Here is a 15,363-nt window from a genome sequence, read left to right on the forward strand (position 1 = left end):
ACATGGGGTTGGAAGGGAGTGGCTAGGCTAGGTAGTTCCTGACATGGGGTTGGAAGGGAGTGGCTAGGCTAGGTGATTCCTGACATGGGGTTGGAAGGGAGTGGCTAGGCTAGGTAGTTCCTGACATGGGGTTGGAAGGGAGTGGCTAGGCTAGGTGGTTCCTGACATGGGGTTGGAAGGGAGTGGCTAGGCTAGGTGGTTCCTGACATGGGGTTGGAAGGGAGTGGCTAGGCTAGGTGATTCCTGACATGGGGTTGGAAGGGAGTGGCTAGGCTAGGTGGTTCCTGACATGGGGTTGGAAGGGAGTGGCTAGGCTAGGTAGTTCCTGACATGGGGTTGGAAGGGAGTGGCTAGGCTAGGTAGTTCCTGACATGGGGTTGGAAGGGAGTGGCTAGGCTAGGTAGTTCCTGACATGGGGTTGGAAGGGAGTGGCTAGGCTAGGTGATTCCTGACATGGGGTTGGAAGGGAGTGGCTAGGCTAGGTAGTTCCTGACATGGGGTTGGAAGGGAGTGGCTAGGCTAGGTGATTCCTGACATGAGGTTGGAAGGGAGTGGCTAGGCTAGGTAGTTCCTGACATGGGGTTGGAAGGGAGTGGCTAGGCTAGGTAGTTCCTGACATGGGGTTGGAAGGGAGTGGCTAGGCTAGGTGGTTCCTGACATGGGGTTGGAAGGGAGTGGCTAGGCTAGGTAGTTCCTGACATGGGGTTGGAAGGGAGTGGCTAGGCTAGGTAGTTCCTGACATGGGGTTGGAAGGGAGTGGCTAGGCTAGGTGATTCCTGACATGGGGTTGGAAGGGAGTGGCTAGGCTAGGTGATTCCTGACATGGGGTTGGAAGGGAGTGGCTAGGCTAGGTGATTCCTGACATGGGGTTGGAAGGGAGTGGCTAGGCTAGGTAGTTCCTGACATGGAGTTGGAAGGGAGTAGCTAGGCTAGGTAATTCCTGACATGGGGTTGGAAGGGAGTGGCTAGGCTAGGTGATTCCTGACATGGGGTTGGAAGGGAGTGGCTAGGCTAGGTGATTCCTGACATGGGGTTGGAAGGGAGTGGCTAGACTAGGTAGTTCCTGACATGGGATTGGAAGGGAGTGGCTAGGCTAGGTAGTTCCTGACATGGGGTTGGAAGGGAGTGGCTAGGCTAGGTGATTCCTGACATGGGATTGGAAGGGAGTGGCTAGGCTAGGTAGTTCCTGACATGGGGTTGGAAGGGAGTGGCTAGGCTAGGTGGTTCCTGACATGGGGTTGGAAGGGAGTGGCTAGGCTAGGTAGTTCCTGACATGGGGTTGGAAGGGAGTGGCTAGGCTAGGTGGTTCCTGACATGGGGTTGGAAGGGAGTGGCTAGACTAGGTGGTTCTGACATGGGGTTGGAAGGGAGTGGCTAGGCTAGGTGGTTCCTGACATGGGGTTGGAAGGGAGTGGCTAGGCTAGGTAGTTCCTGACATGGGGTTGGAAGGGAGTGGCTAGGCTAGGTGATTCCTGACATGGGGTTGGAAGGGAGTGGCTAGGCTAGGTGATTCCTGACATGGGGTTGGAAGGGAGTGGCTAGGCTAGGTAGTTCCTGACATGGGGTTGGAAGGGAGTGGCTAGGCTAGGTGGTTCCTGACATGGGGTTGGAAGGGAGTGGCTAGGCTAGGTGGTTCCTGACATGGGGTTGGAAGGGAGTGGCTAGGCTAGGTAGTTCCTGACATGGGGTTGGAAGGGAGTAGCTAGGGGGACGATTAGGGTGGCAGGTAGCCTAGTGGTTAGAGCGTTGGACTAGTAACTGGAAGATTGCAAAGTCGAATCCCCGAGCTGACAAGGTAAAAATATGCCGTTCTGCCCCTGAACAAGGCAGTTAACCCACTGTTCCTAGGCCGTCATTGAAAATAAGAATTTGTTCTTAACTGACTTGCCTAGTTAAATAAAGTAAAAAAAATTGGTGGCCATGAGGAACAGATTGGATATTTTAGCCAGGACACCGGGGTTAACAACCCTACTCTATATTAAGTGCCATGGGATCTTTAATGACTACAGAGAGTCAGGGCACCCGTTTAACGTCCCATCCGAAAAACGGCACCCTGCACATGGCAATGTCCCCAATCACTGCCCAGGATGATATGTAAAATGTGGTAAAAGCTAGGGGTAGGACACATGCAATCACCAGTACAACTACTTCATCTATTGTAGTAATGGGATGGGATGCCTTTCACGTTTCACGTTAACATCCATCCATGTCCAGTCAGTTAGGGAGGAGGTCAGTTCACTATCTTTCCCACATCAACAACCCTCTCTCTCCCTCTCTCTTTTTCCCTGACTGTATTTATTTCCTGTTCCCCTCCTCCTCCCTCCTCCCCTCTGACAGGTGAGCGTGATGGATCGCACAGAAAACCTCTGCTGGCACTGCAACACCATCCCAGACTGCCATTGTACTGGCTCCAGTCTGCAGCCGGAACCAGAGGAAATGAGTTTTTTCCCCACTAGCACCGGGAGAGGCAGAGGGCAGTGTTCACAAGGAGCTAGCAGGGATTCATCCAACGGGAGAGGTCAAATGTAATTACAGGAAGTCTCAGCTGGATTGGTCACTTACAGATGTGGCCAAATGTTGACACATTGCACTTTACAAAAGGAGTGCAACTGAGTAGAGTGAGCTGTTTTTCTTTTCAAAACTCGTTCAATTGCTATTTTTACCCTGCAGGCACCTGCAACTTACCACAGGTGAGATAAATTACACAGTAAATGAGAACCATTGCCTCCAACCAAGTTAATTAGAATTTTGAATAATTTAGTCTAGGCCAATCATTTTTTTTCAATTTCATTTAGAATCCCCCCCCCCAAAAAAAATAAACGCATTTGAGAAGAAAAGGTGAGTCATGCAAGGGTGCCAATATATCATGTATTGGTGCCAATATATCTGACTTCATCTGTATAGTATGAACAGGGGGTAATGACATGGCAGATAAAGTATGGGATTATTCATGAGTGAATAACTGGCAAATGCTGTTTGGCTTATACTGTATGAATAAAAGCGTCTGCTAAATTGCATATATTATATATGAATATACATATATAATAATTATATGTTAATATGTATTAAACCACATATATCAGTAGTCATAACACTGTGTATGTATTGTTAGGTGTCATGGCATTGGCTGTTAGAGGTGGACAGGATGTGGAACCTATGGAAGCTACAGGAGTGTAAGAAACCTTATATATCAGTAGTCATTATAGTGATAACACTACCATTATTCATACTGTACAGTAAGGTGTGATATCATTATAGTAATAACACTACCATTCTTCATACTGTACAGTAAGGTGTGATCATTATAGTGATAACACTACCATTCTTCATACTGTACAGTAAGGTGTGATATCATTATAGTGATAACACCACCATTCTTCATACTGTACAGTAAGGTGTGATATCATTATAGTGATAACACCACCATTCTTCATACTGTACAGTAAGGTGTGATCATTATAGTGATAACACTACCATTCTTCATACTGTACAGTAAGGTGTGATATCATTATAGTGATAACACCACCATTCTTCATACTGTACAGTAAGGTGTGATCATTATAGTGATAACACTACCATTCTTCATACTGTACAGTAAGGTGTGATATCATTATAGTGATAACACTACCATTCTTCATACTGTACAGTAAGGTGTGATATCATTACAGTAATAACACTACCATTCTTCATACTGTACAGTAAGGTGTGATATCATTATAGTAATAACACTACCATTCTTCATACTGTACAGTAAGGTGTGATATCATTATAGTGATAACACTACCATTCTTCATACTGTACAGTAAGGTGTGATATCATTATAGTCATAACACTACCATTCTTCATACTGTACAGTAAGGTGTGATATCATTATAGTAATAACACTACCATTCTTCATACTGTACAGTAAAGTGTGATACCATTATAGTGATAACACCACCATTCTTCATACTGTACAGTAAGGTGTGATATCATTATAGTAATAACACTACCATTCTTCATACTGTACAGTAAGGTGTGATATCATTATAGTAATAACACCACCATTATTCATACTGTACAGTAAGGTGTGATACCATTATAGTGATACCCACCATTCTTCATACTGCACAGTAAGGTGTGATATCATTATAGTCATAACACTACCATTCTTCATACTGTACAGTAAGGTGTGATACCATTATAGTGATAACACCACCATTCTTCATACTGTACAGTAAGGTGTGATATCATTATAGTCATAACACTACCATTCTTCATACTGTACAGTAAGGTGTGATACCATTATAGTGATAACACCACCATTCTTCATACTGTACAGTAAGGTGTGATATCATTATAGTCATAACACTACCATTCTTCATACTGTACAGTAAGGTGTGATACCATTATAGTGATAACACCACCATTCTTCATACTGTACAGTAAGGTGTGATATCATTATAGTCATAACACTACCATTCTTCATACTGTACAGTAAGGTGTGATACCATTATAGTGATAACACCACCATTCTTCATACTGTACAGTAAGGTGTGATACCATTATAGTAATAACACTACCATTCTTCATACTGTACAGTAAGGTGTGATATCATTATAGTGATAACACCACCATTCTTCATACTGTACAGTAAGGTGTGATACCATTATAGTGATAACACCACCATTCTTCATACTGTACAGTAAGGTGTGATACCATTATAGCCATAACACTACCATTATTTATACTGTACAGTAAGGTGAGACATCATTGGGTGTCTGAGGTCCTATGGAAGCTACGGGGGGCTGTGGGGTGTAGGAGACCTCATATATCATTTATTTTAATTTTTTATATCAGTAGTCATAACAGTAATAACACCACCATTCCTGCATTTGACTACTTCCTGTCTGGATCAGTCAGACCCTGCTAGGCTGGAGGACAGAAAGTTTGGCTTCTTTCCAATTAACTGTCACTAATATGATTAGCTTCAGGTAGAATACTGATACAATATTATTATTATCTTCTGGACTTTGCCCTCACCAGTAGATACATCCACTTTCCAGAACAAGAAGTGTACAGGAAGTAGTTTATAAACAAAGACACTTCGTAAACATTGCAAAGGCAGGTTTGATTGAACTGCAGCCTATAAGTGGTGGGGTATTGAAGCGGGTGCGTGGGAGTGGTCTTCTTACCGTTCAGTTTTGTAGCTGGAGCATCTTTCCAGTGGGATCTTCAGCACCCTGTCGCTAAGCCCCACAAACAACGACCTATCACTGTGGAGGATTTCAAGGCTCTTGATTGGCTCGCTTTCGCCCTCAGGGAGGAGCCTCATCTCTTCCAGGTAACACCCCCGCATGCTTTTATTGGTCGTGGAGAGGGCCTTCAGGATGGTGCCGTATTCTTATTGGACAAACAGACAAAATGAGACATCTAGCCTAGCCTAGCCTCTCTCTCTCTCTCTCTCTCTCTCTCTCTCTCTCTCTCTCTCTCTCTCCTCTCTCTCTCTCTCTCTCTCTCTCTCTCTCCTCTCTCTCTCTCTCTCTCTCTCTCTCTCTCTCTCTCTCTCTCTCTCTCTCTCTCTCTCTCTCTCTCTCTCTCTCTCTCTCTCTCCTCTCTCTCTCTCTCTCTCTCTCTCTCTCTCTCTCTCTCTCTCTCTCTCTCTCTCTCTCTCTCTCTCTCTCTCTCTCTCTCTCTCTCCTCTCTCTCCTCTCTCTCTCTCTCGATTCACCAGTGCCGATGTACATGACGTGGTAGAGGGTGTCTCGGCCCTGCACGATGTCCACCACCAGCTTGGAGAAACGGATGTTGTCCTGGTACAGGAGGGGGTCGGTGGAGACGGGCTGCACCACGTCAGACATGAGGAAGAGACGCTGGGCGTCCTGCAGGCTGCGCTCCGTCTGGTTCTCCCCTGGACCACGCTCCTCCAGGGTATCACACTGAGGGGGCAGACAGAGGGAAGGACAACTTTTTGATTTGATATTTAACATAAAAGTCCCTTTCCTAAATTATACTGATTTATTTTGCAATAAACCAGAGATCACAAGGTGGAGCCTAGGAGCTTGATGAAAGGCTCATTTGAGTCATTGACTAGTGGAATCAGGTGTGATGAAAGGCTCATTTGAGTCATTGACTAGTGGAATCAGGTGTGATGAAAGGCTCATTTGAGTCATTGACTAGTGGACTCAGGTGTGATGAAAGGCTCATTTGAGTCACTGACTAGTGGAATCAGGTGTGATGAAAGGCTCATTTGTCATGTCCTGACCATTGTAAGTTGTTATTTTCTATGGTAGAGAGTAGGTCAGGACGTGACAGGGGGTGTTTGTTCTATGTTTTCTATTTCTGTTTTAGTTCTAGTTTTTCTATTTCTATGTTGGGATTGTTTGAGTTGATCTCTAATTGGAGGCAGCTGATCCTCGTTGCCTCTGATTAGAGATCATATTTAAGTAGGGGTTTTTCTTCCTGGGTTTTGTGGGTAGTTGTTTTCTGTTTAGTGTATGTTCAGCTGACGGAACTGTTGTCGGTCGTTTTGTTGTTTTGTTCTAGTGTCTTCATAATAAAAGTGAATATGAGCACTATACACGCTGCGCCTTGGTCCCCTTTATACGACCCGTGTTACATCATTTGAGTCACTGACTAGTGGAATCAGGTGTGATGAAAGGCTCATTTGAGTCCCCGACTAGTGGAATCAGGTGTGATGAAAGGCTCATTTGAGTCACCGACTAGTGGAATCAGGTGTGATGAAAGGCTCATTTGAGTCACCGACTAGTGGAATCAGGTGTGATGAAAGGCTCATTTGAGTCACCGACTAGTGGAATCAGGTGTGATGAAAGGCTCATTTGAGTCACCGACTAGTGGAATCAGGTGTGATGAAAGGCTCATTTGAGTCACCGACTAGTGGAATCAGGTGTGATGAAAGGCTCATTTGAGTCACTGACTAGTGGAATCAGGTGTGATGAAAGGCTCATTTGAGTCACCGACTAGTGGAATCAGGTGTGCTAGTTCAGAGCTACAAGACATACGTGAAACATCTTGGTCCCTGAGTAGAGGGCTGGGAAACAGTGAAATAAGGAATCTAGTAGAAGACCAGACAGTAGACTTTGCATCGTCCCCTACCTGGAAGTTGGGGATGGGGTTGGGGGTGGAGAGCCAGCTTGTACGAGGGTTCTCCTGGTAACGGAACGGTCCGTTGAAAGCCTGGGTGATGGCGCTGAGGTTGAAAGCACACACAGCCGACGCAGAGATGCTGTTCCTGTTCGGAGGAGAGGGACATAAAGACATCAGGAAACCGTGACTCAGAGGCCATGGCAGTGAACCAATCGATGCTGTTTTTAACGGTGAGCGAGCGAGCGTTGTGCCCTTTCCTTTTCAATGATGATCAAATGTTTTGGTTGCACCTCGACTCACGTTGGTTGAGCGCCGTCCACTTTTTTCAATCCAATCCATGAAATACATTTATAAAGCCCGTTGCACGTACATCAGCAGGAAAAATACAGCAGCCTATTTGATATAAGAAACCACTGTTCATAAAGAACTGAATTGATGTGTAAGACCTACTTATATTCTTAGTTCAAAAGAGAGCTTAATGACGTCTTCAATATACAGAGACATTTATCTATCAATTATAATAGTTATCATCACTATGAATATAAGGTATAATATGGCACCTAATTGGATAATGACCGGATAATGACAGGATAATGACAGGATAATGATTTTTGATGATCTCCCAGTGCTGACACAGACTTGGTTGTCTTTATTTCCTATAGACCAGCTCCTTTAAACATTCCTCACAGTCATTCAAACCTCTCAGCTGCAAAACAGACCAAGTATTCACTGGTAAAAGGAGTGAAAGGGTAAGTAGAAAAGGACTACAACAAGGAACTGCAACCGACACACAAGGCAAAACTCATAGTAATAGAATCTACAGAACATTCAAGTTAATGATGGCATAATGGGTGGACTGGCAGCCATTGCGAGTGCACCCGTGTAACAGTCAAATTGCCAGGGTTAGAGGTTCCAAGCCCTTTCTGTAGATTCTATTTATATGGTAAAACCCTCCGAATCGGAGAGATCCAGGCGCAGATCAAGACACGCCACGTCTTCATCACTAAGGTCTTTCAGAGTTGTTCCCGTTATCCCTGGAGGATACCTGAGATCACTATCGTTTCAATGCCTTGCAGCCTGTCTTTTGTCTGTGCGACTGGGATAAGATGTCTTTCTCAATACCTCAGAGTTTACAAGCCTTTTAGCTCTGCCCTGGGTGATTCCAAAATGGACCTCAGACAGAAGAGTGCTTGTGCCAGTAATATGGGCCCAAACTGATGCTACCGCTCTCTCTCTCAATAGGACCATTAGTACAGGTATGAAAGGAACCACTGGGGTACTGTACTTTAGCAGACTGTACTGTAGCAGGCTGTACTGTAGCGGGCTGTACTGTAGCAGACTGTACTGTAGCAGGCTGTACTGTAGCAGACTGTAGCGGACTGTACTGAAGCGGACTGTACTGTAGCAGGCTGTACTGTAGCAGGCTGTACTGTAGCAGGCTGTACTGTAGCAGACTGTACTTTAGCAGACTGTACTGTAGCAGACTGTACTGTAGCAGGCTGTACTGTAGCAGGCTGTACTGTAGCAGGCTGTACTGTACCAGACTGTACTGTAGCAGGCTGTACTGTACCAGACTGTACTGTACCAGACTGTACTGTAGCTGACTGTACTGTACCAGACTGTACTGTAGCAGACTGTACTGTAGCAGACTGTACTGTACCAGGCTGTACTGTAGCGGACTGTACTGTAGCGGACTGTACTGTAGCGGACTGTACTGTACCGGACTGTACTGTAGCGGACTGTACTGTAGCGGGCTGTACTGTAGCAGGCTGTACTGTAACAGGCTGTACTGTAGCAGACTGTACTGTAGCAGGCTGTACTGTAACAGGCTGTACTGTAGCAGGCTGTACTGTAGCAGACTGTACTGTAGCAGACTGTACTGTAGCGGGCTGTACTGTAGCGGACTGTACTGTACCAGACTGTACTGTAGCAGACTGTACTGTACCAGACTGTACTGTAGCTGACTGTAGCGGACTGTACTGTAGCGGACTGTACTGTAGCGGACTGTACTGTAGCGGACTGTACCAGACTGTACTGTACTGTACCAGACTGTACTGTAGCCGACTGTACTGTAGCCGACTGTAACTGACTGTACTGTAGCGGATTGTACTGTAGCGGACTGTACTTGACTGTACTGTATCAGACTGTACTGTATCAGACTGTACTGTATCAGACTGTACTGTAGAAGACTGTACTGTAGAAGACTGTACTATAGCAGACTGTACTGTAGAAGACTGTTCTGTAGCAGACTGTACTTGACTGTACTGTATCAGACTGTACTGTATCAGACTGTACTGTAGCAGACTGTACTGTAGCAGGCTGTACTGTATCAGACTGTACTGTATCAGACTGTACTCTAGCAGACTGTACTGTAGCAGACTGTACTGTATCAAACTGTACTTGACTGTACTGTACTTGACTGTATCAGACTGTACTGTATCAGACTGTACTGTATCAGACTGTACTTGACTGTACTGTAGCAGACTGTACTGTAGCAGACTGTACTGTATCAGATTGAACTGTATCAGACTGTACTGTAGCAGACTGTACTGTAGCAGACTGTACTGTAGCGGACTGTACTGTACCGGACTGTACTGTACCGGACTGTACTGTAGCAGACTGTACTGTAGCAGACTGTACTGTATCTGACTAACTGACTGTACTGTATCAGACTGTACTGTAGCAGACTGTACTGTAGCAGACTGTTCTGTAGCAGACTGTTCTGTAGCAGACTGTACTGTAGCAGACTGTTCTGTAGCAGACTGTACTGTAGCAGACTGTACTGTATCTGACTGTACTGTAGCAGACATTTACATTTACATTTTAGTCATTTAGCAGACGCTCTTATCCAGAGCGACTTACAGTAGTGAATGCATACATTTCATTTCATGCATTTCTTTTTTTTTGTTTTTTTGTGCTGGCCCCCCGTGGGAATCGAACTCACAACCCTGGCATTGCAAACACCATGCTCTACGAACTGAGCCACAGGGAAGACTGTACTGTATCTGGCTGTACTGTATCAGACTGTAGCTGACTGTACTGTGGCTGACTGTAGCAGACTATACTGTAGCAGAATGTACTGTATCTGACTGTAGCTGACTGTATTGTATCTGACTGTACTGTAGCTGACTACTGTAGCTGGCTGTAGCTGACTGTACTGTGGCTGACTGTACTGTGGCTGACTGTACTGTATCTGACTGTACTGTATCAGACCAAGGAGGAGGAACATGGGACTACAGACTGGCAGAGAGGGGTCCTGAACAGACCAAGGAGGAGGAACACGGGACTACAGACTGGCAGAGAGGGGTTCTGAACAGACCAAGGAGAAGGAACACGGGACTACAGACTGGCAGAGAGGGGTTCTGGACAGACCAAGGAGGAGGAACATGGGACTACAGACTGGCAGAGAGGGGTTCTGAACAGACCAAGGAGGAGGAACATGGGACTACAGACTGGCAGAGAGGGGTTCTGAACAGACCAAGGAGAAGGAACATGGGACTACAGACTGGCAGAGAGGGGTTCTGGACAGACCAAGGAGGAGGAACATGGGACTACAGACTGGCAGAGAAGGGTTCTGAACAGACCAAGGAGGAGGAACATGGGACTACAGACTGGCAGAGAGGGGTTCTGAACAGACCAAGGAGAAGAAACATGGGACTACAGACTGGCAGAGAGGGGTTCTGAACAGACCAAGGAGGAGGAACATGGGACTACAGACTGGCAGAGAGGGGTTCTGAACAGACCAAGGAGGAGGAACATGGGACTACAGACTGGCAGAGAGGGGTTCTGGACAGACCAAGGAGGAGGAACATGGGACTACAGACTGGCAGAGAGGGGTTCTGAACAGACCAAGGAGGAGGAACATGGGACTACAGACTGGCAGAGAGGGGTTCTGAACAGACCAAGGAGAAGGAACATGGGACTACAGACTGGCAGAGAGGGGTTCTGAACAGACCAAGGAGGAGGAACATGGGACTACAGACTGGCAGAGAGGGGTTCTGAACAGACCAAGGAGGAGGAACATGGGACTACAGACTGGCAGAGAGGGGTTCTGAACAGACCAAGGAGGAGGAACATGGGACTACAGACTGGCAGAGAGGGGGTTCTGAACAGACCAAGGAGGAGGAACATGGGACTACAGACTGGCAGAGAGGGGTTCTGAACAGACCAAGGAGAAGGAACATGGGACTACAGACTGGCAGAGAGGGGTTCTGAACAGGACCAAGGAGGAGGAACATGGGACTACAGACTGGCAGAGAGGGGTTCTGAACAGACCAAGGAGGAGGAACATGGGACTACAGAATGGCAGAGAGGGGTTCTGAACAGACCAAGGAGGAGGAACATGGGACTACAGACTGGCAGAGAGGGGTTCTGAACAGACCAAGGAGGAGGAACATGGGACTACAGACTGGCAGAGAGGGGTTCTGAACAGACCAAGGAGGAGGAACATGGGACTACAGACTGGCAGAGAGGGGTTCTGAACAGACCAAGGAGGAGGAACATGGGACTACAGACTGGCAGAGAGGGGTTCTGGACAGACCAAGGAGGAGGAACATGGGACTACAGACTGGCAGAGAGGGGTTCTGAACAGACCAAGGAGGAGGAACATGGGACTACAGACTGGCAGAGAGGGGTTCTGAACAGACCAAGGAGGAGGAACATGGGACTACAGACTGGCAGAGAGGGGTTCTGAACAGACCAAGGAGGAGGAACATGGGACTACAGACTGGCAGAGAGGGGTTCTGAACAGACCAAGGAGGAGGAACATGGGACTACAGACTGGCAGAGAGGGGTTCTGAACAGACCAAGGAGGAGGAACATGGGACTACAGACTGGCAGAGAGGGGTTCTGAACAGACCAAGGAGGAGGAACATGGGACTACAGACTGGCAGAGAGGGGTTCTGAACAGACCAAGGAGGAGGAACATGGGACTACAGACTGACAGAGAGGGGTTCTGAACAGACCAAGGAGGAGGAACATGGGACTACAGACTGGCAGAGAGGGGTTCTGAACAGACCAAGGAGGAGGAACATGGGACTACAGACTGGCAGAGAGGGGTTCTGAACAGACCAAGGAGGAGGAACATGGGACTACAGACTGGCAGAGAGGGGTTCTGAACAGACCAAGGAGGAGGAACATGGGACTACAGACTGGCAGAGAGGGGTTCTGAACAGACCAAGGAGGAGGAACATGGGACTACAGACTGGCAGAGTGGGGTTCTGAACAGACCAAGGAGGAGGAACATGGGACTACAGACTGGCAGAGAGGGGTTCTGGACAGACCAAGGAGGAGGAACATGGGACTACAGACTGGCAGAGAGGGGTTCTGGACAGGATATGATGCTTTGGGCTATGCACAGAGTAGGACCGACACACTGACAGACAGACAGCAACCCTAAACCTGATAGGGTTAACTAACACAAATTGTTGACCACAATCGATTTCCACAACCCTTTGAGTTTGAAAACTATTTAAGTGTTTCACAGTCACACAGAAATGTTCTTAACTGGTTATCCTCCAACACCATTCTTCCTTGCGGACTAAAACGTCTCTCCCAGACAAGGTTCTGCTCTGTCACTACGCCAAGGGCACCAGCACAGACAGGAGAAAAGACTCTAGAAGGGATTTTCACTTCCCTCCTCTCAGCATTTGTCCAAACAGCCTAAAATTACAAGAGAGGATTGCCTCGCTGGGTTGTAGTCCCTTTGTAATATGCTTCTTAGCATCTGTAACACCTTCAGCCTCAGCAGGATGCTGTTAGGGCAATGTGTAAATACATTGACTAAAACAAAGTGGGACTGGATAGATGGAGAATAAAGGTGTGTGTCAGTGAGCTTGTGCGTCTTGTGTGTGTGTGTGTGTGTGGCTACTAAATTATGCTGTCATTCACTTATTGGGGCTGTTTTAAAGGTACTCCTTGTACTTTTGCAGATGTGTGTCTGTGTGTGTGTGTGCCTGCATCTATACATGTATATATATACAGTACCAGTCAAACGTTTGGACACACCTACTCATTCCAGGGTTTTTCTTTATTTTTACTATTTTATACATTGTAGAATAATAGTGAAGACATCAAAACTATGAAATAATACATATGGAATCATGTAGTAAGCAAAAAAGTGTTAAACAAATATTTTATATTTGAGATTCTTCAAAGTAGCCACCCTTTGCCTTGATGACAGCTTTGCAATGTAGAAAATAGTAAAAAATTAAGAAAAACCCTTGAATGAGTAGGCGTGTCCAAACTTTTGACTGGTTCTGTACATGTAAAAGTGCCTGTGTGTGTATGACTGACAATGTGTGTGTTAATTTTATGTGTGTGTATGTGCATCTGTGTGTCTGTGTGTATGTGCACGTGTGTCACTCTCACTCACACGTTGGTGGTGAAGATGCCATAGATGAGGTCCTGTTCGGGCAGATAGAAGGTGCTCTGCAGCTCGTTATAGTAGAAGGGGATCTCTCCTGACCGCGAGCAGTTCAACCGCGCCTTCATGAACGTAGTCCACGTGTCCTCCAATAGGAAGCGACCGCCCACGTCGTTCTTACAGACCCGGGCGACCCGGGAGAACACGGTCCGACCGCAGTCGTGTTCGACTGCGTTCTCTCTCAGGAAGAAATAGGTGAAGAGACCCACCTCATAGACTGAGATAAAGTGAGGGTCTGGAGGAGGGAGGGGAGGAGAAGAAGGGAGAAGGGAAGGGAGAGAGGGAGGGGAGAAGAGAGGAATAGAGAAAGAGATGGAGGGAAGGTGTAAGCTAGGCATGAGATATGGTATTTCAGCTCCAAACGGCTGATGCAGCGGCAGGAATGTGAGCAATGATGTTCTTGGCATGGAATCAGTATCTTTCTCTTCCTTACACTTTCCTATTACCATTATGACTCATCCTCTAGGATTCCTTTCACGTTAGAACATAAGGAGTGCCTCTAGTTACAGTTGGCTGTTCAGTAATGTACTGGCATTGAAATAGAATTGCTAGAATGCAAATACCCATCAAGTCTATGTTCCCTGATGGGTGGACCGGCAGCCATATTGAATGTACCCATAACCAGGAAGCAAAGCAGGAAGTACAGTCATGATCCAATTCTATTCCTACACTATTAGACAAAAGAGTTCCAAAAGGGTTATTCGGCTGTCCCTATAGGATAACCCTTTTTGGCTCTAGGTAGAACCCTTTTGGGGGTTCAACATGGATCCCAAAAGGGTTCTACCTGGAACCAAAAAGGTTCTACCTGGAACCAAAAAGGGTTCTTCAAAGGGTTCTCTTTTTTTCTAAGAGTGTATGGTACAGATGTGTTTACCGTTGAGCCATTTGGAGTTGTACTGGGCTGTTCGCAGCGGCGGCATGTTACCAAGGCTACGGTAGATGACGGGGTCACGACCCGAGAAGTCGATGACAGTGGCGGCGTAGAGTTCACCCTTCTCTGTTACCATGGCAGTGGAGTTGTGACGCGGGTCGTAGGGGCATCTCGCCACCCCGTTCACCGTGTCCATCACCCGACTGATGTTTCCTATCTGGAAGAGGATGGAAGGAGGGGGGGGGGGGGGGGGGAATTGGCATGCTGACTGCAGGAATGTCCACCAGAGCTGTTGCCAGAGAATTTAATGTTCATTTCTCTACCATAAGCCCACTCGAACGTCTCCTGTTACTCCTCTCTCATCTCCCTCTCCTGTTACTCCTCTCTCATCTCCCTCTCCTGTTACTCCTCTCTCATCTCCCTCTCCTGTTACTCCTCTCTCATCTCCCTCTCCTGTTACTCCTCTCTCATCTCCCTCTCCTGTTACTCATCTCTCATCTCCCTCTCCTGTTACTCCTGTTACTCCTCTCTCATCCCCCTCTCCCTCTCCTGTTACTCCTCTCTCATCCCCCTCTCCTGTTACTCCTCTCTCATCCCCCTCTCCTGTTACTCCTCTCTCATCTCCCTCTCCTGTTACTCCTCTCTCATCTCCCTCTCCTGTTACTCCTCTCTCATCTCCCTCTCCTGTTACTCCTCTCTCATCCCCCCTCTCCTGTTACTCCTCTCTCATCTCCCTCTCCTGTTACTCCTCTCTCATCCCCCCTCTCCTGTACTCCTCTCTCATCTCCCTCTCTCTCATCCCCCTCTCCTGTTACTCCCTCTCATCCCCCTCCTTTACTCCTCTCTGTTACTCCTCTCTCATCCCCCTCTCCTGTTACTCCTCTCTCATCCCCCCTCTCCTGTTACTCCTCTCTCATCCCCCTCTCCTGTTACTCCTCTCTCATCTCCCCTCTCCTGTTACTCATCTCCCTCTCCTGTTACT

At 46.9% G+C, this 15,363-nt stretch overlaps 1 protein-coding gene across 1 annotated transcript in view; it reads right to left on the reverse strand.

Moving 5' to 3' along the window:
- Positions 1-15,363, reverse strand: part of LOC115179220 (semaphorin-5B-like) — a 59,118-nt gene that overhangs the window by 25,550 nt on the left and 18,205 nt on the right. The window contains exons 5-9 of the mRNA XM_029740613.1: positions 14,385-14,598; positions 13,460-13,745; positions 7,096-7,231; positions 5,711-5,918; positions 5,175-5,382 (exon numbers count right to left, since the gene is read on the reverse strand). Of these exons, the coding sequence (XP_029596473.1) occupies positions 5,175-5,382; positions 5,711-5,918; positions 7,096-7,231; positions 13,460-13,745; positions 14,385-14,598 (1,052 nt within the window). The remainder of the gene's footprint in view (positions 1-5,174; positions 5,383-5,710; positions 5,919-7,095; positions 7,232-13,459; positions 13,746-14,384; positions 14,599-15,363) is intronic.

Source organism: Salmo trutta, chromosome 39, assembly GCF_901001165.1.
Source record: "Salmo trutta chromosome 39, fSalTru1.1, whole genome shotgun sequence".
NCBI classification, from domain to species: domain Eukaryota; kingdom Metazoa; phylum Chordata; class Actinopteri; order Salmoniformes; family Salmonidae; genus Salmo; species Salmo trutta.